At 40.4% G+C, this 25,681-nt stretch overlaps 1 protein-coding gene across 1 annotated transcript in view; it reads right to left on the bottom strand.

Annotated features, from left to right (window-relative positions):
* Positions 1–1,604: 1,604 nt before the first annotated feature.
* The window catches only part of med24 (mediator complex subunit 24), a 39,765-nt gene continuing 15,688 nt past the window's right edge, over positions 1,605–25,681 (bottom strand). Inside the window, exons 15-26 of the mRNA XM_034193916.1 lie at positions 24,807–24,844; positions 24,625–24,707; positions 24,225–24,403; positions 20,271–20,370; positions 19,710–19,885; positions 19,345–19,609; positions 18,324–18,505; positions 18,132–18,225; positions 17,922–18,021; positions 17,068–17,148; positions 11,757–11,905; positions 1,605–2,398 (exon numbers count right to left, since the gene is read on the bottom strand). Coding sequence (XP_034049807.1) covers positions 2,282–2,398; positions 11,757–11,905; positions 17,068–17,148; positions 17,922–18,021; positions 18,132–18,225; positions 18,324–18,505; positions 19,345–19,609; positions 19,710–19,885; positions 20,271–20,370; positions 24,225–24,403; positions 24,625–24,707; positions 24,807–24,844 — 1,564 coding nt within the window. The 3' untranslated portion in view covers positions 1,605–2,281. The remainder of the gene's footprint in view (positions 2,399–11,756; positions 11,906–17,067; positions 17,149–17,921; positions 18,022–18,131; positions 18,226–18,323; positions 18,506–19,344; positions 19,610–19,709; positions 19,886–20,270; positions 20,371–24,224; positions 24,404–24,624; positions 24,708–24,806; positions 24,845–25,681) is intronic.

The raw sequence follows: 25,681 nt of genomic DNA, 5'->3' as shown, positions 1-25,681 counted from the left end.
GAATAAGGTATGGAATTTGATAACTTTTTTTTTTCCACAAAAATGTAGCCAAAAAGCACACACAGATAGAACAATATTACAGTTGTATGTAAAAGGTTGGGCACCCCTGATGATTTCCATGATTTTCCTTTATAGATCATTGGTTGTTTGGATCAGCAATTTCAGTTAAATATATCATATAGCAGACAAACACAGTGATATTTGAGAAGTGAAATGAAGTTTATAGGATTACAGAAAGTGTGCAATAATTCTTTAAACAAAATTAGGCAGGTGCATGAATTTGGGCACCCCAACAGAAAAAAAACAAAACAAAAAAAAAAAACAGTATTTAGATCCTCCTTTTGCAGAAATAACAGCCTTTTAATGCTTCCTATAGCTTCCAATGAGAATCTGGATTCTGGTTGAAGGTATTTTGGACCATTCTTCTTTACAAAACATCTCCAGTTCAGTCAGGTTTGTTGGTTTCCAAGCATGGACAGCCCGCTTAAAATCACACCACACATTTTCAATAATATTCAGGTCTGGGGACTGAGATTGCCATTCAAGAACATTGTACTTGTTACTCTGCATGAATGCCTTAGTAGATTTTCAGTAGTGTTTAGGGTCGTTGTGTTAAAATATTAAGCCCTGGCGCAACTTTGTCACTGATTCATTGAACATTGTTCTCAAGAATCTGCTGATATTGACTGGAATCCATGTGACCCTCAACTTTTAACAAGTTTCCCAGTACCAGCACTGGCCACACAGCCCCACAGCATGATGGAACCACCTCCAAATTTTACTGTAGGTAGCAAGTGTTTTTCTTGGAATGCTGTGTTCTTTTTCAGCCATCCATACTACCCCTTGTTATACCCAAATAACTCCGTTTTAGTTTCATCAGTCCGTATCACTTTATTCCAAAATTAACCTGGCTTGTCCAAATGTGCTTTAGCATACCTCAAGCGACTGTTTATGGCGTGTACGCAGAAAAGGCTTCCTCTGCATTACAGCATCATACAACATCTCTTTGTGCAAAGTGCGCTGTATAGTTGAACGATACAAAGAGACACTATCTGCAGCAAGAACATGTTGTGGGTCTTTGGAGCAGGTCTGTGGGTTGACTATGACTGTTCTCACCATCCTTCACTTCAGCTTATCTGAGATTTTTCTTGGCCTGCCACTTCGCACCTTAACTAGTACTGTTCCTGCGGTCTTCCATTTCCTCACTATGTTCCTCACAGTGAAAATTGACACCTGAAATCTCTGAGATAGCTTTTTGTATCCTTCCCCTAAACCATGATGTTGAACAATCTTTGTTTTCAGGTCATTTGAGAGTTGTTTAGAGGTTCCCATGTTGACACTCATTAGAAGAGATGCAAAAGAGGGGAAACATTTGCAAATCGTCACCTTAAATACCCTTTCTCATGACTGGATTCACCTGTGTAAGGAGATCAAGGGTCAGTGAGCTTACCAAACCAATATTGTGTTCCAATAATTAGTGCTAAATGTATTCAAATCAATAAAATGACAAGGGTGCCCAAATGTATGCACCTAATTTTGTTTAAATAATTATTGCACGCTTTCTGTAAATACTAGCAAAAACTTAATTTCACTTCTCAAATAGTGTGTTTGTCTGCTATATGATATATTTAACTGAAATTTCTGATCCAGACAACCAATGATTTATAAAGGAAAATCCTGAAAATTATGAGGGGGTGCCCAAACTTTTGCATACAACTGCACAGTTATTTAGACAACCCTTGTCTCTTACATCTTATAAAATGCACATTACCTTTTATTCTTTGAATTTTTCTTTTATCTGCATCAAATATGAAAACAACAAATAAAAAGTAAAGTTTCTTTGAGTGAAATATGTATTACAACATGACGGGATAATTATACCATCAAAATATTCTATATCAGGGTGGTCTGACATCTCAGACATACGATCTTCACTGTTTGATGCTGACTCATGTCCATCAATGCAGCTATTTTCATCCACACTCTGGGCAAACAGACTGACAAATTCATGGTAGAAAACGTTTTTCCTATTAAAATTAGAAAAATGGTGCACAAAAATATATGCCTGTGGTCAAAATGATCCCACTTGGACACTTAAGAGTTAAGTCTGCAAAACAATAAAAAAAAACAAAGTATTTACAAAGACAGAAATAGGAAGGATTTACATGGTGAGTCCTGTTGGGTGCACGGTCACTGTAAAAAACAGAAATAAGAAAGTGTTCTGCTGTTACAAGGTAAAGTGTCTCCGCACTGCTAATTTAGTCCTGGACAGGCTCGCTGTTTACAAGGCAGAAATGGCTTTGGCAGCAACTCTCCTCCCCAGCGGCAGAGAGAGATCAGCGATGGCCAGGACAACTTTAGGTTTGGCCAAAGCCGACAGCTTCACCAGTTCAGAAACCTGGAAACGTACAACCACAAAACAAAGCTGTTTAGCAGATATCAACTTACACACTTCAATGCTGTTCTCAAGAAAAATGCATGCATTGTTTATGCACCCCCCCCTTTTTTAATAACTGGGGGCGAGGGTGCATGCAAACCATTTTAGGGGAGGTGATGGTCTCCTGGTTAAGGTGTTGGGCTTGAGTCCAGAAGATCATGGGTTCAAATCCCCGCCTGACTGGAAAATCATTAAGGGCCCTTGGGCAAGGCCTTTAATCCCCTATTGCTCCCGGTGTGTAGTGAGCGCCTTGTATGGCAGCACCCTGACATCGTCAGGGTGCTGATGGGTGAATGTGAGGCAGGGTGAATGTGAGGCATAATTGTAAAGCACTTTGAGCATCTGATGCAGATGGAAAAGCGCTATATACAGTAGTGTTCAGAATAATAGTAGTGCTATGTGACTAAAAAGATTAATCCAGGTTTTGAGTATATTTCTTATTGATACATGGGAAACAAGGTACCAGTTTATTCAGTAGATTCTCACAAATCCAACATGACCAAGCATTCATGATATGCACACTGTTAAGGCTATGAAATTGGGCTATTAGTAAGAAAAAGTAGAAACCTGGATTAATCTTTTTAGTCACATAGCACTACTATTATTCTGAACATTACTGTAAATGCAGTCCATTTACCATTTAGAGTGTACAAGAGGCTTTCGACCCTGTGCAATATCAGGTTCAGATTCAGGTGATTTTATTTGTACCCGTAGGCAGATCTGACTTGCAGCAAACAGAAAAGGGCGTCCATGTTAGTAGGCACAACAATAGCAATGAAACCACTAACAAAGAACATATGCAAAACAAAAGTATAACACAGACACAACCGGGGCACTCATAAGCTACAAAAACAAGCATCAAAAGATGGCCAGCATACAAATTGATGTGCAATAGGCAAATAAAAAATAAACAGATAAATATTTAAATATATGCAAACCCTGTAAGATTTGTTCAAACAGGACTTTGAACCTATGGCCAGAAGGTAGGAGCTGAAATTCATTAGCCAGAGGATGGGAGTCATCACTTAAATGATTAAGAATTGCATAAAGTCAATAACTACATTGTGTAAAATTTAAAAGTAGTTTCCTCTCATGACCAATCCAAAACAAAATCACACACCACCAGTGGGGGGAGTGAAACAACAACAACAACAACAACCAAACAGGGATGGGTGGTCTTGAACCAAGAACCGGTTGTTGTGGAAACAAGAGCACTAACCACTTGGTCACCACACCGTCCAACTAATCCACACTGAATACAACCCCAATTCCAATGAAGTTGGGACGTTGTATAAAATGTAAATAAAAACAGAATACAATGATTTGCAAATCCTCTTCAACCTATATTCAATTGAATACATCACAAAGACAAGATATTTAATGTTCAAACTGATAGACTTTATTGTTTTTGTGCAAATATTTGCTCATTTTGAAATGGATGCCTGCAACACATTTCAAAAAAGCAGGGACAGTGGTATGTTTACCTCTGTGTTACATCACCTTTCCTTCTAATAATATTCAATAAGTGTTTGGGAACTGAGGACACTCATATGATTGGGTATAAAAGGAGCATCCCCAAAGTCTCAGCCGTTCACAAGCAAAGATGGAGCAAAGATCACCACTTTGGGAACAACTGCATGAAAAAATAGCCCAACAGTTTAAAAACAATGTTTCTCAATGTTCAATTGCAATTGGACTAAGCGGTAGAAGATGAATGAATGAATTTAGGGATTCCATCATCTACAGTCCATAATATAACCAGAAGATTCAGAGAATCTGGAGAACTTTCTATATGTAAGCGGCAAGGCAGAAAACCAACATTAAACACCCGTGACCTTCGATCCCTCAGGCGGCACTGCATTAAAAACCGACATTGTGTAAAGGATCTTACCGCGTGGGCTCAGAACACTTCAGAAAACCATTGTCAGTTAACACAGTTCGTCGCTACATCAATAAGTGCAAGTTAAAATTCTACCATGCAAAGCGAAAGCCATACATCAACAACATCCAGAAACACCACCGCCTTCTCTGGGCCCGAGCTCATTTGAAATGGACAGATGAAAAGTGGAAAAGTGTGCTGTGGTCTGATGAGTCCACGTTTCAAAATGATTTTGGAAATCAATGATGTCGTGCCCTCTGAACGAAAGAGGTAAAACACCATCCAGATTGTTACCAGCGCAAAGTTCAAAAGCCAGCATCTGTGATGCTATGGGGTGTGTTAGTGTCCATGGCATGGGCAACTTACACATCTGTGATGGCATCATCAATGCTGAAAAAAAACATCCAGGTTTTGGTGCAACACATGCTGCCATCCAAGCAACGTCTTTTTCAGGAATGTCCCTGCTTATTTCAGCAAGACAATGCCAAGCCACATTCTGCATGTGTTACAACAGTGTGGCCTCATAGTAAAAGAGTGCGGGTACTAGACTGGCCTGTCTGCAGCTCAGACCTGTCACCCATTGAAAATGTGTGGCGCATTATGAAGCGCAAAATATGACAATGGAGACCCCGGACTGTTGAACAACTGAAGTCATACATCAAGCAAGAATGGGAAAGAATTCCACCTGCAAAGCTTAAAACAATTAGTGTCCTCAGTTCCCAAACGCTTATTGAGTGTTGTTAGAAGGAAACGTGATGTAACACAGTGGTAAACATACCACTGTCCCAGTTTTTTTGAAACGTGTTGCAGGCATCCACTTCAAAATGAGCAAATATTTGCACAAAAACAATAAAGTTTAAAGTTTTGAACATTAAATATCTTGTCTTTGTGGTGTATTCAATTGAATATAGGTTGAAGAGGATTTGCAAATCATTGCTTTCTGTTTTTTATTTACATTTTACACAACGTCCCAACTTCATTGGAATTGGGGTTGTAAGACACAATCACTTTAGTAAAATCTCAAGGTGATAAGGACTTGTTTGTAGATAAATACATCATAAAAATCTTATTGCTGTTAACAGATTAAAGATCAAGTGAAAGAATTTTGAAAACATATTTTGAGTCAGATTTTTGACTGAACATCATTTTGATCTTTACTAGTATTACAAAGTGTAGCATCTTTTACAAATAACTTCTTAAAAATCTTACTAGAGTACACATATATGTGTGTATCATAAACAAAATGGTAATTTTATGGAGAGCTGGCAAACATCAAAAACATAATTGCAAACAAAGCAGGTTAGTGAGGGAAGCTTCTAAAACACTGACGGCAACTCTGAAGCTGCCGTGGATGCAACTGGAGATACTGGCAGTCAGTGTGTCACAGAGGGAGGCTTTGTTGGAAATATGACGCAACATTTCTACGGCAGTTTGTCAGAAGACAGAGTGGAGATTTGAGTCGGGGTTGTTTTTGTTTGATGCTCGGCCCCTCCTGCTCATCCAGCTGTGAAAATGAAGCTGTTGAGGTACAAGGTGGGAAGGGAAATGAGCTGGGCACTCTACCTCACTGTGCTGTGGGCTCAGAACGTGTGATTGTCTAAATGGTGCAACCCTGAAGCTTGGGAATGAGTACAGTTGTGTGTGTGTGTGTGTGTGCGCGCGTGTTGTGCACAACCAGTAGCGGTTTTTGGCACGGCAAACTGGGCAACTGCCCGGGGCGGCATTTTTTCATAACACATGGAAGGCAGCAAAAATAGTCTGTGTGTGTGTCTTAATGTATGTCTGTATGTAGGAGTTTATTGCCTCTGCCTTAAATTTACTTTTTACAGAAAAAAACAAACAAACAAAAGGTGTATTTTAAAGCCCTTCCTATCCAGTTAATCAAAGCAGTCAAATCATTTTAAGTTACAAGCCCTTCTTTGTTACATGTAGTATGTTCAGATTCTCTCCAAGCATCATGAGATAACCCAAATTATTTTAGCTACTATCATGGATAATTACATATATTCACAATCATCAATCTTCTCACATGCAACTGTGTTCTCTGTATGATTACGGTATCCATGTCACGAATGAAGGGCTAATGTTAACTGGTGGTATAACATGTTAGTTAGCCTTCTTACTATGGTTATACAACAATAATTTGGTCGTAACTCAACAAATACAAGATTTAATTTCACCATAAGACTGTACTTTGCAACAAAACTGTTACAACTTCATGTCCATCATTTGGGTTATTGTTGGGCCCTATAACAACCAACGGAATTGTCATATCTGTAGGTAGTTTCAAAGATGAACATTTGCTACAACTCTGGTGGGAATGGAGGTGATGGTCTAGTGATCAAGCGTTCGGCTTGAGACAAAGCTTCCCTTTCAATCAATTTGGCTCATTAAAGTTCATCAGATGCAATAGGGTTTGTCCTCATTATATGTACTTTTAAACTGATGAGTTCCTAAATGATTGTATTTATTGTTTTTGAGTTATTGTCCACACAAGTTGGCTGGGATGGACTAACTCACTCACCCACTCATCTACATTTTTGCTGTCAAACCCCTACGCACCAACAAAAGGTGTATTTTAAAGCCCTTGCCTTGCAACAAGATTTATTAAAATTTGTTTTGATGTGTACTTGTGCTGTTCATCTGTGCTGTTTAGGAGAGGTGATGGTCTAGTGCAGTGATTTTCAACCTTTTTTGAGTCGCGGCACCCTTTTTATATTTACAAAATCCTGCGGCACACCACCAACCAAAATAATATTATAATTTCATTTCATTTATTTATTTATTTCATTCATTTAAAAAAAAAAAAAAAAAAAAAAACAGAAAAGCAGAAATAAAGCATCTCCATTACCAGAATGAAAAGGAGCAGAGAGAAGAACAAGTCTTATATTTTCTGCCCCTTTTTACAATACAATCTTTCAATATCCAGCGTCATTTTTCAACATTATTTAACAGATTGTATTTCTTTAAACTTGTCACATACCACTGACTTATTTCATAATTATGACCATTATTAAATAGATTACATCTCTGACAGGTTACATTTTTAAACTTAAAACATTTTATACATTATTAATAAATTACTTTTTTTTTTTTTACTTCCTTACAGACCACTAACTTATTTTATAGTTTCATACTTACTTAATACATCTAGTTTAATATGTTTTTTAAATAATTTAAGCGACCTTAATTCTTTAATTTCTTTGCTGAGATTGTTCCATAATTTTACACCATTTACTGCAATACTCCGTTCTTTTACTCTGGTTCTGTATCTTGGTTTTCTAAAGACTTCTATTCCTTTCAGTTTATAACTACTTACTCTTTTCTCAAACATATTTTGAATGTTTGTTGGTAAAGCATTTTTATTAGCTTGGTACATTGTTTGTAATATTTTCAAATCGACCAAATCACGAAATTTAAGTACCCTGTACTTAATGAACAATGGATTAGATGGATCTCTAAAACCACTGTTGCTAATCACCCTTAAAGCCCTTTTCTGCAGAATAAACAAAGGTTGTATATAAGTTGTATATGTTGATCCCCAGATTTCTACACAATAAGTTAAATATGGGAAAATCAATGAATTGTACAATGTTAATAAACCATAACTATTTAATGAATATTTTACTTTATGCAAAACAGCAATGGCTTTCGCTATTTTTCCTTTTATGTAATTTATGTGTGACTTCCATGTAAGATCTTCATCAATTATGACTCCTAAAAATTTCATTTCTTTTACCCTTTGTATATCCATTCCATCTATTTGTAATGACACATTATTTTTTTTTGCTCTGTCATTAAACAATATGAAATTTGTCTTATTAATATTTAGTGACAGTCTGTTTATATCAAACCAATGCTTAACCTTTTCCAATTCTGTTTTTATCACTTGTGCTACTTCCTGTATATCTGATCCAGAGTAAAACAGCGTTGTATCATCAACAAATAAAATGCTACCAAGCACATTAGATACATTCACAAAATCATTGATATACAAAATAAACAGTTTGGGTCCAAGTACTGATCCTTGTGGTACTCCATAAGCAATATTACACAATTCTGATTTGATATTATTTATCTGAACAAACTGTTTTCTAAGTAGCTTTTTACCCACTGATGTGCAATACCTCTTATTCCATATTGTTGGAACTTGTGAAGCAATCTTGAGTGGTCAATAACATCAAAAGCTTTTTTCAATAAAAATACTTACAAAATAATCCTTATTTTCTATTGTTGTTGATATTTTCTCTATTAATTCCATAATTGCCATAGCTGTCGAATGTTTTGTTCTGAATCCATACTGAGCATTATTTAAAATATGATGTTTCTCAGTGAATTTATCCAACCTTGTCACAAAAACCTTTTCCATAATTTTAGAAAACTGTGGAAGCAATGATACTGGCCTGTAATTAGAGAATTTATGTTTGTCTCCATTTTTATATAATGGGACTACCTCGGCAATTTTCATTTCATCTGGAAAAATCCCTGTTGACAGAGACAGATTGCAAATATAAGTAAATGGTTCAATAACAGTTTCTATTATACTTTTTACAGTCATCATGTCTAAATCTTCATGGTCAGTTGATCTTTTGCTTACACAGTTTTTTACAATATTTCTTATTTCATCTTTTTCCACATTGTCCAGGAAAATACTACTGACCGTATTTACAAGTGTATGTAATGTATCTTCTACTATTGGTTTATTTCCCACCAGACTTGATCCTACATTTGAAAAATAATCATTAAACCCATTTGCCACTTCTTTTATGTCATATATCTCTTTATTTTCTTTGACAAAGTAATTTGGAAAAGTTGCTTTCATTCCATCACTTACAATCACACTTTTTATAATTCCCCATGTTGCCCTCATATTATCTTTACTCTTATTTAATTGTTCACTATAATAATCTTTTTTTTTGTTTGCTAATTATTGTCAATAGTTTATTTTTATATTTTTTGTATCTGTGTTCTGTTTCCTTTGTTTGCATTTTTAAAAAGCACCTGTATAAATAGTTTTTCTTTGCACAAGCATTTTTTATTCCCTTTGTCAGCCATGGTTTATTTACTCTTTTCTTACTAATTTCTATTAATTTACAGTTTTTATTATATGATTTCATTAATATTTTCATAAATGAGTTATATGCTACACTAACGTCACTGACATAAACTTCTTCCCAATTTTGATTTTTAAGATCATATTTGCTATTATATTATGCGATCATATAATGCTATTACCTCTGGTTTTGCGCAAAACCCAATTATCGCAATATAAAATCGATACAGAAAACACCACATTTCGAAAATCCTCAAGCATTTTGCGCTCTGATCTCAAGTAGGGCTGTCATGATTAGGAATTTCTGGAGACGATTAATTGTCAGACAAATAATTGCGATTGACGAATATATTGTCTATTTTTTTTTTTCTTTTTTCCCCTTCTTTATATTCTACTATTGTGGTATAATTACACAACTCTGGAAGAACGTTTGGCTTCTGTGAGTGGAGAAACTTGGAATGTTGCAACATTTTTATTATCTTTTTATCACCTTTTTCTGATTTGTGGTTGTTTCTCTTGCATTTCTGAAATTGTTTCTCCTCATCAGTCACGTTTTGTGCTTAAACACTGCATTAAGCTCAAGATTGAACAAATAAATACCTTTGGAAAATAACAGCTGTTAAAGTTCAGAGTTCTCACCTGCTTTTTGTGATCTCTGCGTCTGAACATTGTTTTTTTTTGTGGCTCAGTTCATTCATATATTCTCATTTTTTAAATATGTTTTTAAAGATATTTGACCGTTTATTTCATCTCATGATCTCATAAATTCAGCATACGACGCGCACATGGTGTGAACAGGGCGGTAACGGCAGAATCACACCTTTACAGAAAGTTCAGAGAGAAGTAAAGGCAGCTTCACGTTTCCGTTTTGTTAAGGTTCACTTGGGTTAAAATCCTCTCTCTGCTCCGCGCTCGCTGCACACTGAACGTGTCGCGCCTGCATTCAGGAATCTCCCTCACCCACCCCCTCCCTCGCAGTCTGCAGCCTGTTAACTCCGCGCGCGCGCACACAGGCACAGACACACACACCGACAGCTCCGCATTTTAAGCCACTTTTCCACTACAAAGCTCCAGCACTACTCGACTCTACTGTACTCGGCTCTACTCGGTCTGGTTCCAAGCGCGAGTTTTTCCACTGCAAATGGTACCTCTTCAACGTGGGCGGGGTCAGCAGAGCAAACTGCAGTGACGTCGTTTTATACGCGACACAAACATAGACGGCTTTTGAAGGAGACGGCACCGTTTTAATCGGCCGTCAGCCTCCTTGTTATTGTCCCGCCTTAAGACGAGAGCGAGGCTGCAGCACATTTGACATCAGATTCTGAGTCGTTTTATGCTTTATGGATAAAATAAATAATTCACGGTAATCGTGAATATGAAAAATAATCACGAATATGAAAAATACCCACGGCACCCCTGACGATCGATCACGGCACCCTAGGGTGCCACGGCACCCTAGGGTGCCGCGGCACCCCGGTTGAGAATCACTGGTCTAGTGGTTAAGAGGTGGGCTTGGGACCAGAGGATCCTTGGTTCAAATCCCAACCTGACTGGAAAATCACTAAGGGCCCTTGGGCAAGGTCCTTAATCCCAGAGTTGCTCCTGGTGTGTAGTGAGCGCCTTGCATGGCAGCACCCTGACATAGGGGTGAATGTGAGGCATTATTGTAAAGCGCTTTTAGCATCTGATGTAGATGGAAAAGCGCTATATGAATGCAGTATATTTACCATTTAACTCGATTTCGTGGCAAAGCATAGTTTAACCAGTCAACTAAAAGTGTGCCAAGCATAGAATTCAAGGCAGTAACCAAGGAGCTAATTGTTCCTCCCTGAAAGACAGATTAATAAAGGCTCTTAATGACAGACATTTAGCATGTAGGGCATGTTTATTCAAATTTGCAATTCATGGAAGTTTTGTGTAACAGTTATATTGTAGCCTGCGGTCTTTTGATGTCAATTTCAAGTGCACTTCTAAAATAATAATAATTTTAAAAAGTTTTTTTAAAAATGGCTGACTGTGCAAAGTTTTGTGTTTTTTTTTTTTTTTTTGGGGGGGGGGGGGCTCGTCTGGGGAGTAATTCAGTGTAGAACCGCCACTGAGTGCAAGTTGATCTAAACCTGATCTATTCTTCAAAAGCAAGAGCTTAAAAATAAATAAAACAGCTGCAGACTCCTTTTAGAAAATTTCGACAGATAATACAAGCAGGACTGATGGAATAAACACAGACCTCTCTTTTAGAATTATCACCTCCCCTTTTTGGAGCAGTCAATCACTCTATACGCATACACAGCCAGACACGTTATTCCAGAAGAATCTGATGTAATGTCTCTCCCCCCGGCTGTCTGCCTTACTGCCGTATCAGGGTCTGCTTCCACCTCTTTACTCACCATGGTAAAAGGCATAAACTGCAGGATGCTTCCACGGCTTCCCTGCTCCAAACACTCAACGCACTCCTCCATAAAACTCTGCACAAACTGGGTGTGAGGTCCCGCCATCTTTGAGCCCAGGATGGAGGAAATGAGGAGGAACAAGTTGGCTGAGGAGAAAACACAGTGTTAAAGTATTTGGCTTTATGTGAAGGTACTGCAACAGTTAACACACACACACACACACACACACACACACACACACACACACACACACACACACACACACACACACACACACACACACACACACACACACACACACACACACACACACACACACACCACACACACACACACACACACACACACACACACACACACACACACACACACACACACACACACACACACACACACACCTTCAGCCGCTTACTCCACTTGGGTCACGGGGAGCCTATCCGAGCAGTCATAGGACACACTGTCAACTGTTAGAGGTGTTATCAGGAACCTAATACCTGATTTACAAGACATTTAGCGGACGTTAGCGCGGTGACGTCACAGGCTGGCAGCTAGCTGCAAACTCCATTTAGTTTGTGTGTAAACATAACATCTTTGTGGGAGGCAAAGCAACGGGTGTGGGAGGAGTTCGGAGCAACCATGGAGAAGGACTTTCGGCTGGCACCAAGAGGTGCTTCTGGCGGACCATGAGGCACCTCAGGATGTGAAAACGGGGAACCATCCAAGCTGTCGACAGTAAGGATGGGACTCTGTTGACCTCAACTGAGGATGTAATCCGGCGCTGGAAGGAACACTTTGAGGAACCCCTGCATCAGACCGGAGTGCCCTCTATAGCATGGGCAGAGCTGGAAGCTGATGGAGGATCCGCCCAGAAATGCTGAAGGCTCTGGGTGTGGAGGGACTATCTTGGATGAGACGTCTCTTCAACACTGCACTGAGGTCTGGGACAGTGACAGAGTGGCGGTCCCCATATTTAAAAAGGGGGACCAGAGAGTGTGTGCCAACTACAGGGGCATCACACTACTCTGGAAAGGAAGGTTCGGCCAAGAGTCGAACCTCTGATTGAAGAGGAACAATGTGGATTCTGTCCTGGTCAGGGAACAACCGACCAGCTCTTCACTCTCACAGGGATCCTGGGAGCATGCCCATCCAGTCTACATGTGTTTGTGGACTTGGAAAAGGAATATGATCGGGTACCCCAGGATATACTGTGGGAGGTGCTGGGGAGTATGGAGTGAGGGGGGTCCCTTCTCAGGGCCATCCAATCACTGTACTCACAAAGCGAGAGCTGTGTTTGGGTACTCGGCAGTAAGTCGGATGGATTGCCTACTAGAGGTAGGGAATATTGTCTTGCCTCAAGTGAAGGAGTTCAAGTACCTCTGGCCTTGTTCACGAGTGAGGGGACAATGGAGCATGAGACTGGCCAGAGATTCGGCTCAGCAGGGGCAGTGTTCCATTTGCTCTACCATACTGTTGTGACAAAACAACAGTACGGTAGAACATCTACTGGTCAATCTTTGTTCCCACTCTCACCTATGGTCATGAGGGTTGGGTCATGACCAAAAGAACTAGATTGCGGGTACAAGCGGCTGAAATGGGCTTCCTTGGGAGGGTGGCTGGTGTCTCCCTTAGAGATAGGGTGAGAAGTTCAGTCATCCATGGGGAGCTCGGAGTAGAGCCGCTGCTCCTTCGCATTGAAAGGAGCCAGCTGAGGTGGTTTGGGCATCTGGTAAGGATGCCTCCTGGGCGCCTTCCTAGGGAGGCATGTCCATCTGGGAGGAGACCCCAGGGAAGACCCAGGACTAGATGGAGAGATTATATCTCCACACTGGCCTGGGAATGCTTCAGGATCCCCCAGTCAGAGGTGGTCAATGTGACACGGGAAAGGAAAGTCTGGGGACTGGCACAAAATGCCCCTCCTCATGTTTGCTTAGCAATAACAAGGGTACCTGCCTAATTTTAGCTGGGAAAGTAAAAGATGACAAGGTAGTAAACTGGCCACCCTGTCTCATCGTTCTATGGCCCAGGATGTATGCAACTCAAATTAGTGCATCCATGAAGCTCAGGAATAAGCATCAGGCCTTATATTATGAGAAAGAACTTATAATTTCAACTTCCCAAGTCATAATTATGGGTTGGGGGGGAGATGCGAATTTTGATTTGCAACATTGCTTAGAAAGTCAATTGTCAAAAGAAAAGAAACTGAGTTGAATGATCTGCATTTTTATAGCAATTTTCCATTCAATGCAGATACTCAAAGTGCTTTACAATGATGCCTCACATTCACATGCTGCTATGCAAGGTGCTCAACTGCACACCAGGAGCAACTGTAGGATTGAACCTTCTCCATGGAACCGTATACCCTTCAGTGGTCCGTGTTTTTGTTTTTCATATTAGACTGCAATTTTACATATTTTTCTTTCCTGTGAAATGGATTTCCATACATCTCCAAAACAGAGCTCATACTCAAAATCATGATAATTTCAAAACTTTTATTTATATTATGATTACTGAATGATTAATTTTATCAGCTTCTTTTAATAAGTACACTACAACAATACATAAAAATGTCAAATTAATGAGCTGATAATACAGAAAAAGGTACAACTGATACTCATGTGATTTATATATTGTTTTTTCCTCTTCAAGGAGGCCTTATTTAACAGGTGTGTCCGACTTACACTAAAACAGTACAAAATATATGTGCTGTTTATTTTGCTGACTGCCGACAGCGTCACATCAGTGGTACCACTTTCCCACCACTTCTAAAATGTCTGTACTAGTGTAGAGCGGTCCCTCATTTATCGCAGGAGTTACGTTCTAAAAATAACCCGCGATAAGCGAAATCCGCGAAGTAGTCAGCGCTATTTTTTGCAATTATAGATGTTTTAAGGCTGTAAAACCTCTCACTACACACTTTATACATTTTTCTCAAACAGGCCTTAAATTTTCTCACTTTTCTCTCCTGTGTAAACACTTTTTTTCTTCTGTGCGAGAAGATTATAAACAGACACATGCAGAACACAATGTGCGTGCTCTCCCTTCGCTCACTGCCTCCAGAGGTACGGATGCAGGACCCGCAAAAAATCCAAGTCCTCTCTCGGTGGCCACGGTGCTCTGCGGTGCGGTCAACATTAGGGCAGTCACAATTATTACAATATTCGCCAATCGCGATTATTTTTCATATTTGCGAATATTTTTCATAATCGTGATTACCGTGAATTATTTATTTTATCAACAAAGTTGCATAAACGACTCGGAATCTGCCTGACTTACTCTGTTTCCTCTCGTCTTGGTCGGATGGTTAGCGAGGCTCGGATAATAACACGGAGCGTGAGGAGGTTCTGGTTCCAAAGCCATGTACCACGGCACCGCTGTGGATGCATTTTGGTTTTGTAGGGCTGGCTCGACTAGTCACGACTACATTGACGATTGAAATCATTAACAACTAATTTAGTAGTTGACGAGTCGTTTATTTTATTTAAGTCTTTGATTTTTCTCTCAATTCATAGTTTTAGGCAGCCGTCCTGCCATCATTTGGACGTTCAAATTTTGAATAAGACGGCCGATTAAAACAGCAGTCGTCTTGTTCAAAGCCTTTTAAAATGCGCAGTTTACCGAAGGAGCTGTGTGTGTGTGTGTGTGCGTGTGGAGTCAACTCGCTGCAGACTGAGGGAGCGAGATTCCTGAACGGAGGCACGAGACGTTACGTTCTGCTGTGAAGCATCACGTGAGACAGTGAGCGCGGAGCAGAGTGAGAAGATTTTAACCCGAGTGAACATATATATATATAAAAACAAAACCATACCGTGGGGCTGCCTTTACTCTCTGTACTTTCTCTACCGGTGCGGTTCTGACGGCACCGTCCTGTTCACACCATGTGCGCATCATATACTGAATTTATGAGATCATGAGATGAAATAAACGGTCAAATATCCTTAAAAACATCCTTAAAAAATTAGAATATCTAAATGAACTGAGCAAAAATTACAGAAAAGCTGTGCAGTGATGTTCAGAGGCACAGATCACAAAAAGCTGAACTTTAACAGCTGTTATTTTCCGCTTTTGTTCAATCTTGAGTTTAATGTAGTGTTCAAGCACAAAATGTGACTGATGAGAAAAAAAAGGATGACTTCATCACACTAAAATGAACTGGAGACAGAATAAAAATACAAGCTGCTGATTTCTGTTGTTTTTCAAAGTTATTAAGCTGTAGCTATATGTTTTAATTATTTCAAAGTGAGTTACCTCTTATTGTATTCTGATTTATTTATACAAAAAAAAAAAAAGGGGGGAGTCTAATCAGCCTGCATTGTTCTGTTAAGTTTATATCAGTTTTCCTGCACATGTCCAGGTATTTTTTCCTTCTTTATAAGAGTTTGGTGTTTGCGTTTGCTCCACAAAGTTTTAAAACACAATAAAATGTTCACACTTTTCCTTATAGCACTTCTGTAATTTCAGAAATGCAACAGAAACAACCACAAATCAGACAAAAGTTGGGACTAAGTAAAATCAAGATAAAAATAAAAATGTTGCACTATTCCCAGTTTCGCCACTCAGAGAAGCCAAACGTTCTTCCAGAGTTGAGTAATCATACTACGATAGTACAATATAAAGAATGGAAAAAAAAAGAAGAAAAAAATAGATAATATAATCGTCAATCGCAATTATTTGCCTGACAATTAATCGTCTCCAGAAATTCCTAATCGTGACAGCCCTTGTCAACATCTGCATCAAAACAGCGAGCGTAGTCTCTGGACCTGCTGCCAGATTTGGCGCAGCCCCGCACAGCAACAGGAGGGCAGTGTGAGTGGCCCGCTGCTGCGTTTACCGAGCCCGCATAAAGCGCATCGGAGGCAGTGAGAGCAATCGAGGTGATGCCGACCGGTGCCGCGACCGGCCCGCCTGATAAGGATGCAGAACACAACGCGCTGTTAAAAAAAAAAGCATGCAAAATTGCAGTAAAAAAAATCCGCAAAACTGCGAGGCTGCGAAAGGTGAACCGCGATATAGCGAGGGACCACTGTACTGACTGTCCTGGAAAATGGGAAACCTTAATTCTATCAGGATGCATATCCTGATAAGTGTGTGATTTTATTTGTTAGAATGGCCAAAGCAGATGGTCACCCAACTCAGTCTGGTCTGCTTGAGGTTTCTTCTCGTTATAAAAACCAACTGAAAACATTTTTCCTACCCATGTGTCACCAGTGACCCTCTTCATGGGGTGAGTAAAGTTTAATCCTTGCCTCTGGAGTTGCTGTATGATTAAAAGTGAGTTGTGGAATAAATACTCTAAAGAGCGGGTTCTCACCCAGGACTCGGTTCAGGGGGTCCCTCATGTTGACAGTGTGGAGCTGGGAGGCAGACAGGGAACTGCTCATTGACCGATCTCCTGAGAGACAAACATGAGAAACAAACCGAGAGGTAAGCCCATAAATCAAGACACTGCTCAGTCAGCTTGACAGCGGAAGCTGAAAACCACGTTTGCTGGTCATCAGTTTTGTCATTTAAGAAAGAAAACCACACAAAGCACGTGTCAAAAGAGAAGTGAAGGTAATCACTCAGTGGTGGTGGTGAATTACCAAAAGAATTCTTGACCAACATCTATGACAATTCCTTTCCGTGGCTGACTGATGTACATTTTTTGGTTGCTGCTTAAATAATCATACTGTACTGATCCATATTGTTCTAAAGATGATGTATTAAGAGCAGATATGTTTTCTAGTAACATTTTGTGAAATGCACTTTTTTAAAAAAACAAACAAAAACAAACTCATGGGTCATACAACACAGTCTTCAACGTCCTGTCTGGGGGGGTTTTCAATACTAAAAATAGAAGAAAAAAATCCTGAAATCTGAATGCTGACAAGGTTTGCTGTGAAACCCATTATTACACTTCTTTTCTTCTCCGTGTTAAGATTCCTCCTTTGCCATTAGAAGCCAAACTCTTGTTTCAATCTGCAGCGCTCAAGTTAGAGCTTGTTAGTGGGCAAAAGTCCAACAGGTACTCAATGGAGGCAAATATGCTGTTTAGGGCTTATTTTCCTAGAGGTGCACACAAGAAGCAACTTGTCACCTAGAGGAAACAGGATGCATCGGAATGCCTGATGGTACCTATGAACAGAAAAACAAGCACGCTTCAAAAGTGAGAGATTACAGACTGACCTGGACTGGAAAGAGCTGCAGGCTCGTCTTCATTCGAGCTGAGCAGACGCATGAGTTTAGAAGGTTGAGTGTCATCCAGCGGGAAAAGGCTGCTGTAGTCCTGCAACCAAAAACCCAGATAAAGGATGTTTTAAATAACGCTGACGAAATATAAAGCAACCGCATAATCCATCCAACAAAGCCACACCTGCAGATATGACTGAGATTTACCTCGATATCCTCTCGCTGCCGTTTACGTTGGCGAGCTGAGAATGGGCCTTTGTGGTGAGAGGAGTAGGAGCTGAGTGCACACCATACGGACAACCTGAGGAGTCGACACAGTAAGAGTTTAAAGACGTCCAATGCACCACAACCAACCACATTCAATCAATGTCATCATGCAAACAGTAAGAGTTGTCCTACTTGGCGAGTGCCTTGCCAGGTGGGTCTGCCAAGCTGGGCCAGTGGGCGGAGTCTGTCAACAGGTTGGGCAGTATAGTACCGAGCAGGGTCAGGGTGATCTGCTGCATGTCCAGGCAGAAGATGCTGTACAGGAGCTCCACCACACGAATGGCCCACTCCTGTCGGGTCTCCTTCAGCAGTTCCTGAAGGAAAAAAAAAAAACAAAACAAACAAAAAAAAAAAAACAGAGTTCCCACCAATTTACTCCAATTAAGGTTGAACTCCATGTAACCTTAATACAGTGTGATGGAGTAGTCATCACTGTAACTAAATCACTGAAGAGCATGTCATGTGGTGTTTGGAACACTAACAACAAAGATCCTCACGAGATCCATACACGGAGCTGGATGTATTTAACTTCCTGGTTTTCAAATTTGGCCCATTTTGTACTCCACGCTATTTTTTTTTCCCATCTCACCTTTGATTCCATCATATTGTAAATCTTTGCTTTTACCGGACGTTTCAGCCTGCAGGTAGCTTACTGCAACGCTAGCAACATGTTGGTGTGTTTGACAAAGCATTGCATTATTCAGAAAATGTCAATTTTAAAGAATACGCTATTATTATTTAGGGTCTGCTCCTTTCTCTGCCTCTGACCAAGGCAGCGTCTATATCTGGAGTTGATCCCCGGGCGCCGGACTGTGGCTGCCCACTGGTCCATTGTGTCTAACTGTAATTAGGATGGGTTAAGTGCAGAGGACAAGTTTTGTTGTATGTATATATGTGCAATGACAATAAAGGCTCTATTCTATTCTATTTGATTTCAACACAGGAACTGGGTAAATGGGTATCTGACAAAAGGAAGACATTTTTCTTTTGTTTTAGGAAGATCAAAAATGAGCAATTCCAGATCCACACCTCCACCAGAAATTGGTGTACAAATGCCAAAAGTGCTGTTGACACATCATTTTTTACTCAATCAGCTGGTCAGATCGGATATTACAACTTTGTTATAAAGTTCTTCTTATCAGGCCTCACCCACCTTGACCAAATTGTTTGTGAACCAGAAGACCCCTCCCATACTGAGAAGACTCTCAAACAGATGCAGAGCTCGGCTGTCCACCCAGCCTTTGCGCAGTACCACCTGAAACTGCTGGCTAAGGGCCCTGTGGATCGGTTCCTTCGCCGGCATCAGGTTGCGGTAGGGAATTGGATCCGGACCCTCCATCGGGGGGCGAAGGGACGCGCCCGTTTGTTGGAAGACGTCGGCACACATGTGCTCCATGATGGAATTCATAATGATTACACTTTTGGCGCAGAGAGAAGAAACAAAAGTTGCACTGTTGATTAATCAGCATGTGACAATCAGGGGTTAAGGATCAGAGAGTAAAAGTAACACGTTTGTACCGTTCATTGTAAAACTGGAGAGTGTTCTCCCCATATAAAGGGGTCACGAGCTGTCGGATCATAGTCTGGGGTTTCTCCCTCTCATCCCGCCCCAGCATCTTGACATGAGCCACCAGCCAGGCCACGGCACAGATGGCCATACTGCACACCTTCCCCTTGATGTTGTCAGTTATTTTCTTTACACAAGATAGGGTAAGACATGACCAGACATGTTGGTGTAAGAAACAAAAAACAGGAAGGATGTCTTTGGGGGAAGTGAGGAGAATGTTTGATGACTGAAGGTTCTTCCTAAAAAATGACATCTTCCTAAGAAGCATATTGCGTGATGTGTGAAGCTGAATGGAAATAATACGCCAGATAAAGTCTGCACAACATTTGAAACGTCATCTCTTTTGCAAGCAGTCATCACATTGCTACTCGTCACCTTCCGGAGACTACGTCACACTCCCTCGAGTCACTTGACAAACAATACAGCTAAGGAAACACCAGTAAATTGTTACGGGTGGGGGGAGGGGGCATTAAAATGGCTAATATGTATACATAAAAACAAGTAAGACAGACCTGGACTGCTTCCACAGACAGCACACCGTTTTCCCACGCGTTTAGAACCTCCAAGATGGCAGCTGGAGTGCTGAGACAGATTTCATGCCATTTTACCTGACTATTGCAACAAAGGGAAAGGGGGGAATAAATAAAATGAGATAATGGCAACAAAACCATGCATCAACAAGAAGGGGCAGTCACAAAACAAAACACGTAATTCAGTGACTTAAATGGTTCTGTGTGGCCTCAACATTCCATCAATTCTGTGCAAAATCTAAAAAGTTATGACCTCTGAAAATCACAGGTCAATTGACCAAGATAATGATGACTTTGTATTGGTGCTGCACAGCAATTATATTTGTATTTTTAACCACTTCCTCCAACAGTCATTCTGAATATCCCCTATATAGAAGCAATGGGCCCATATTTTGACCTTGGCCTATGATCTTGACTTAAATTGTTCTCAAAATACAGTTGTGCTCAAACATTTGCATAACCTGGGAGAATTTTTGATTTTTGGCTATTTTTCAGAGAATATGAATGATAATACAAAAACGTCTTTTTCACTCATGGTTAGTGGTTGTGTGAAGCCATTTATTGCCAAATAACTGTGTTTAATCTTTTTAAAATCATAATGACAACAGAAACTAACCAAATGACCCTGGTCAAAAGTTTATATACCCTGATGATTTTGGCCTGATAACATGCACACAAGTTGACACAAATGGGTTTGAATGGCTACAAAAAATATCCATCCTCACCTGTGATCTGTTTTCTTGTTATCAATGTTTGTATAAAAGGTCAGTGAGTTTCTGGGCTCCTGACAGACCCTTGCATCTTTCATCCAGTGCTACACTGACTTTTCTGGTTTCTGAGTCATAGAGAAAGCAAAAGCATTGTCAAAGAAAAGATAATTGAACTATATTAAAACCGGAAAGGGATATAAAAAGATATCAGAGGGACTGAGAATGCCAATCAGCAGTGTTCAAACTCTAATTAAGAAGTGGAAAATGAGGGATTCTGTTGGAACCAAACCACAGTCAGGTAGACCAACAAAAATTTCAGCAACAACTGCCAGGAAAATTGTTTGGGATGCAAAGAAAAACTCACAAATAACTTCAGCTGAAATACAGGACTCTCTGAACAAAAAAAGTGGTGTGACTGTTTCAAGATGCACAATAAGGAGGCACTTGAAGAAAAATGGGCTGCATGGTCGAGTTGCCAGAAGAAAGCCATTACTACGCAAACGCCACAAAGTATTCCATTTACAATACACCACACAGCACAGAGAACAAAGTCATTTGGAGTGATGACACCAAAATTGAACTTTTTGGCTACAACCATGAACATTACATTTGGAGAGGAGTCAACAAGGCCTATGATGAAAGGTACACCATGCCTTCTGTGAGGCACAGAGGTGGATCGTTGTTGTTTTTGGATGTGTGAGCTAAAAGGCACAGAAAACATGGTCACATTGATAGCAGGATGAATGCGGCATGTCATCAGAAAATGCCAGAGGAAAATTTGTACTCATCAACCTGGAAGCTGCGCATGGGACGTACTTGGACGTTCCAACATGACAATGATCCAAAACACAAGGCCAAGTCGACCTGTCATTAGCTACATCAGAATAAACTGAAGATTCTGGAGTGGCAATCTCAGTCTCCTGACCTCAGTATCATTGAGCCACTCTGGGAAGATCTCAAATGTGCAGTTCATGCAACACAGCCCAGAAATTTACAGGAACTGGAGGCTTTTTACCAAGAAGAATGGGCAGCTTTATACCATCAGAGAAAATAAAGAGCCTCTTCCACAACTACCACAAAAGACTCCAAGCTATCACTGATGTTAAAGGGGGCAATACACTGTATTAAGAACTGGGGTATGTAAGCTTTTGATCAGGGTCATTTGGGTAGTTTCTGTTGTTATTATAATTTAAAAAGAGTAAACATCTGTTTCAAAATAAATGGCTTCACACAACCACTAACCATGCATGAAAAAGAAGTTTTTGTGTTATTCATATTCTCTGAAAAATGGCCAATAAATTAAAAACTCTGCCAGGATACGTAAATTTTTGAGCTCAAGTGTAAAGTTCCTTCATTCTTGGCTGAGCCTCAGTTATTTCAGCAAGTTTGGTTGAAACTGAATAAAAACGCTTCTAGTTATTTTGTTCAAATGTGGACACACAAGAACAAAAAACACCACCACCACACATACATGTTTAAGCTGAAGAGCACATACACTGGCTTTTATCCAAATGACTCCTCTTTTATCCCAATAGCAGGACTCTAACCCGAGAGATGACATTTCATTATGATCCTCACCTTCGATTGTGAGCAGACTTTTGATTCCGTCTACTGATATTTAACCCTATTTGTATTTTGACTCTTTAGCTGCTGTGACATTGAAATTTCCTCCTATATGGGCTCAATGCAGCTCATTTCATCTCGCTGATATCTGCTGATATTTAATGATGATTGCTAATGTTTCATTGTATTCCTGATTACTGCTCTTCACCTCTGATCCCGATCAAAAGATGAAAGGTCAATAACACAATTAAAACGCCAGGATTCACCCCTTACTCCTCATCAAAATGTAATGGTGAAAACATGAGTACTGTGATCATACCGTTAAGCTAAAACGTTACGGTAATTATACTCAACAAAAATATAAATGCAACACTTTTGGTTTTGCTTCCATTTTGTATGAGATGAATTCAAAGATCTAAAACTTTTTCCACATACACAATATCACCATTTCCCTCAAATATTGTTCACAAACCAGTCTAAATCTGTGATAGTGAGCACTTCTCCTTTGCTGAGATAATCCATCCCACCTCACAGGTGTGCCATACCAAGATGCTGATTAGACACCATGATTAGTGCACAGGTGTGCCTTAGACTGCCCACAATAAAAGGCCACTCTGAAAGGTGCAGTTTTGTTTTATTGGGGGGGGGGATACCAGTCAGTATCTGGTGTGACCACCATTTGCCTCATGGAGTGCAACACATCTCCTTCGCATCATCTGTGAAGAGAACACCTCTCCAACGTGCCAAACGTCAGCGAATGTGAGCATTTGCCCACTCAAGTCAGTTACGACGACGAACTGGAGTCAGGTCGAGACCCCGATGAGGATGACGAGCATGCAGATGAGCTTCCCTGAGACGGTTTCTGACAGTTTGTGCAGAAATTCTTTGGTTATGCAAACCGATTGTTTCAGCAGCTGTCCGAGTGGCTGGTCTCAGACGATCTTGGAGGTGAACATGCTGGATGTGGAGTTCCTGGGCTGGTGTGGTTACACGTGGTCTGCAGTTGTGAGGCTGGTTGGATGTACTGCCAAATTCTCTGAAACGCCTTTGGAGACGGCTTATGGTAGAGAAATGAACATTCAATACACGAGCAACAGCTCTGGTTGACATTCCTGCTGTCAGCATGCCAATTGCACGCTCCCTCAAATCTTGCGACATCTGTGGCATTGTGCTGTGTGATAAAACTGCACCTTTCAGAGTGGCCTTTTATTGTGGGCAGTCTAAGGCACACCTGTGCACTAATCATGGTGTCTAATCAGCATCTTGATATGGCACACCTGTGAGGTGGGATGGATTATCTCAGCAAAGGAGAAGTGCTCACTGTCACAGATTTAGACTGGTTTGTGAACAATATTTGAGGGAAATGGTGATATTGTGTATGTGGAAAAAGTTTTAGATCTTTGAGTTCATCTCATACAAAATAGGAGCAAAACTAAAAGTGTTGCATTTATATTTTTGTTGAGTGTACTTCTAAAACTCTTCGATTCATCTCTTGACTGCGGCTATTGTATTTCTGTGTTTTATTTTCCTCTGGCCGGACGCGTCGCACATGTGCAGCAATGACTTTACAACCAGATGTGGCGCTCTTAGTAAATTTGTCATGGGAATAAATCTGTGCCACATGGACTCAAGTGGGTACAACAAAATCTCATTTGTAGCTCACACTAGCTTCAGCTCTGAAGAGTTGTTCAGCAGGGTCACCAGGCTCTCCACTTTGCCAGGCTCAGGCCTGAAGCAGGGGTGATCTGGATTCAGAGTTTTTCCCTCCTCTGGCATGCACGTCTGCAGCCACGTTTCAAAAAAGGGCGCCTCTGCCGAAGTGCTGGGGTCTGACAGGATCACCTGGAGAGAGTGGAAACAACACAAACAGCCAAGAAATTAAAACTAATGTGACCAGTGATGACATGTGAGTGCCAATCCTAATCAAGAGTGTGAGATGCTACGTGGCCCTCTGTGGACATCTTGTGGCCTTACGCTGAACAAGCAGCTTAAATAGATGTCAAGCTACAGAATAAATAAAGTACATGCAAACAGTGCGCCGCTGAGCAGTGGTGTGGACTTACTTCAGAACCGTATGTCTGCACCATGTAACAGAGCATGAGGAAGGAGATGTCAAAGAGCAGCGCACGTACTGATGCAGGCTTAGCTGAGGAAAAATTATACGCGTCAGTCTGATTTCATAAATATGTAAATAAACAAATAAAATGTACATTTTGGAGCACATCTCTCTCGTGTCTGGACTTACATCCTTCGCCACTGATGTTTTTGGGAAACTCATTAAGCCTGTCAGACAGAAATAAAGCACAGTGTCAAAATTCCACTTCTGACAAACTTTAAACATTTTTCAACCTAGGCTCTATTATTAGATGGTCTTATCTTTTCACTCGGGACAAAAATGAATTAAATCAACGCATTATTGATTCAGAGTGCAAACACTTTAACTTTAAGATGACGATCGTGCAGTTTATTCTGTAAGACATTTACAAGACAGCAGGACCAAATGGCAGCTAAAGGCATCATGACACTTGCACAAATTTAATTCCTGCACTACCGCGCAATTTGTCATGCCAATGTGACCCGCTTTGTCCCACCGGATGCCGTGCTTTGTCCCGTTTGATGCCGCGTTATATAAAATAATTATTTTGTAACAGATTACGCATTTGCTCTCGGAACTTGGCTGATGAAACCATCTCTAATCGTTCCCAGAATCACAGAGGAATTCCCTGCAGCTGCTGCTTCTCTCGTGAACTTCATGAGGTGGATAACGCATTTGGAATCATCTCAAAGGTAATTATTTATAACATTTATATTGTAATGGCTTGGTAAAACAGTTGCATTTTCATTCCTTCTCATGAGTCTGTCAAATTACGTTTATTGTGGATATAACATCTCGTCATAGTTCAGATGCGCTGCGGCAATGAGACACACTGACTCGCAGAAACACAGTGTTTTTGAATAGATTGTGCAATGTTCACGTCAAGTTCACAAAATTAATGCGTGCCAGAGACTTTGAACATTTCTACATTTTCTTTGTGCACTTGCAAGCACACACAGCTCACGAACAGTTCACAAGGAGTTTACTCTGTAGTAGAGCCCGACCGATATGGATTTTTTGAGGCC

The sequence above is a fragment of the Thalassophryne amazonica genome, chromosome 18 (genome assembly GCF_902500255.1).
Source record: "Thalassophryne amazonica chromosome 18, fThaAma1.1, whole genome shotgun sequence".
NCBI classification, from domain to species: domain Eukaryota; kingdom Metazoa; phylum Chordata; class Actinopteri; order Batrachoidiformes; family Batrachoididae; genus Thalassophryne; species Thalassophryne amazonica.
This window is presented reverse-complemented; position numbering and strand designations above follow the sequence as displayed.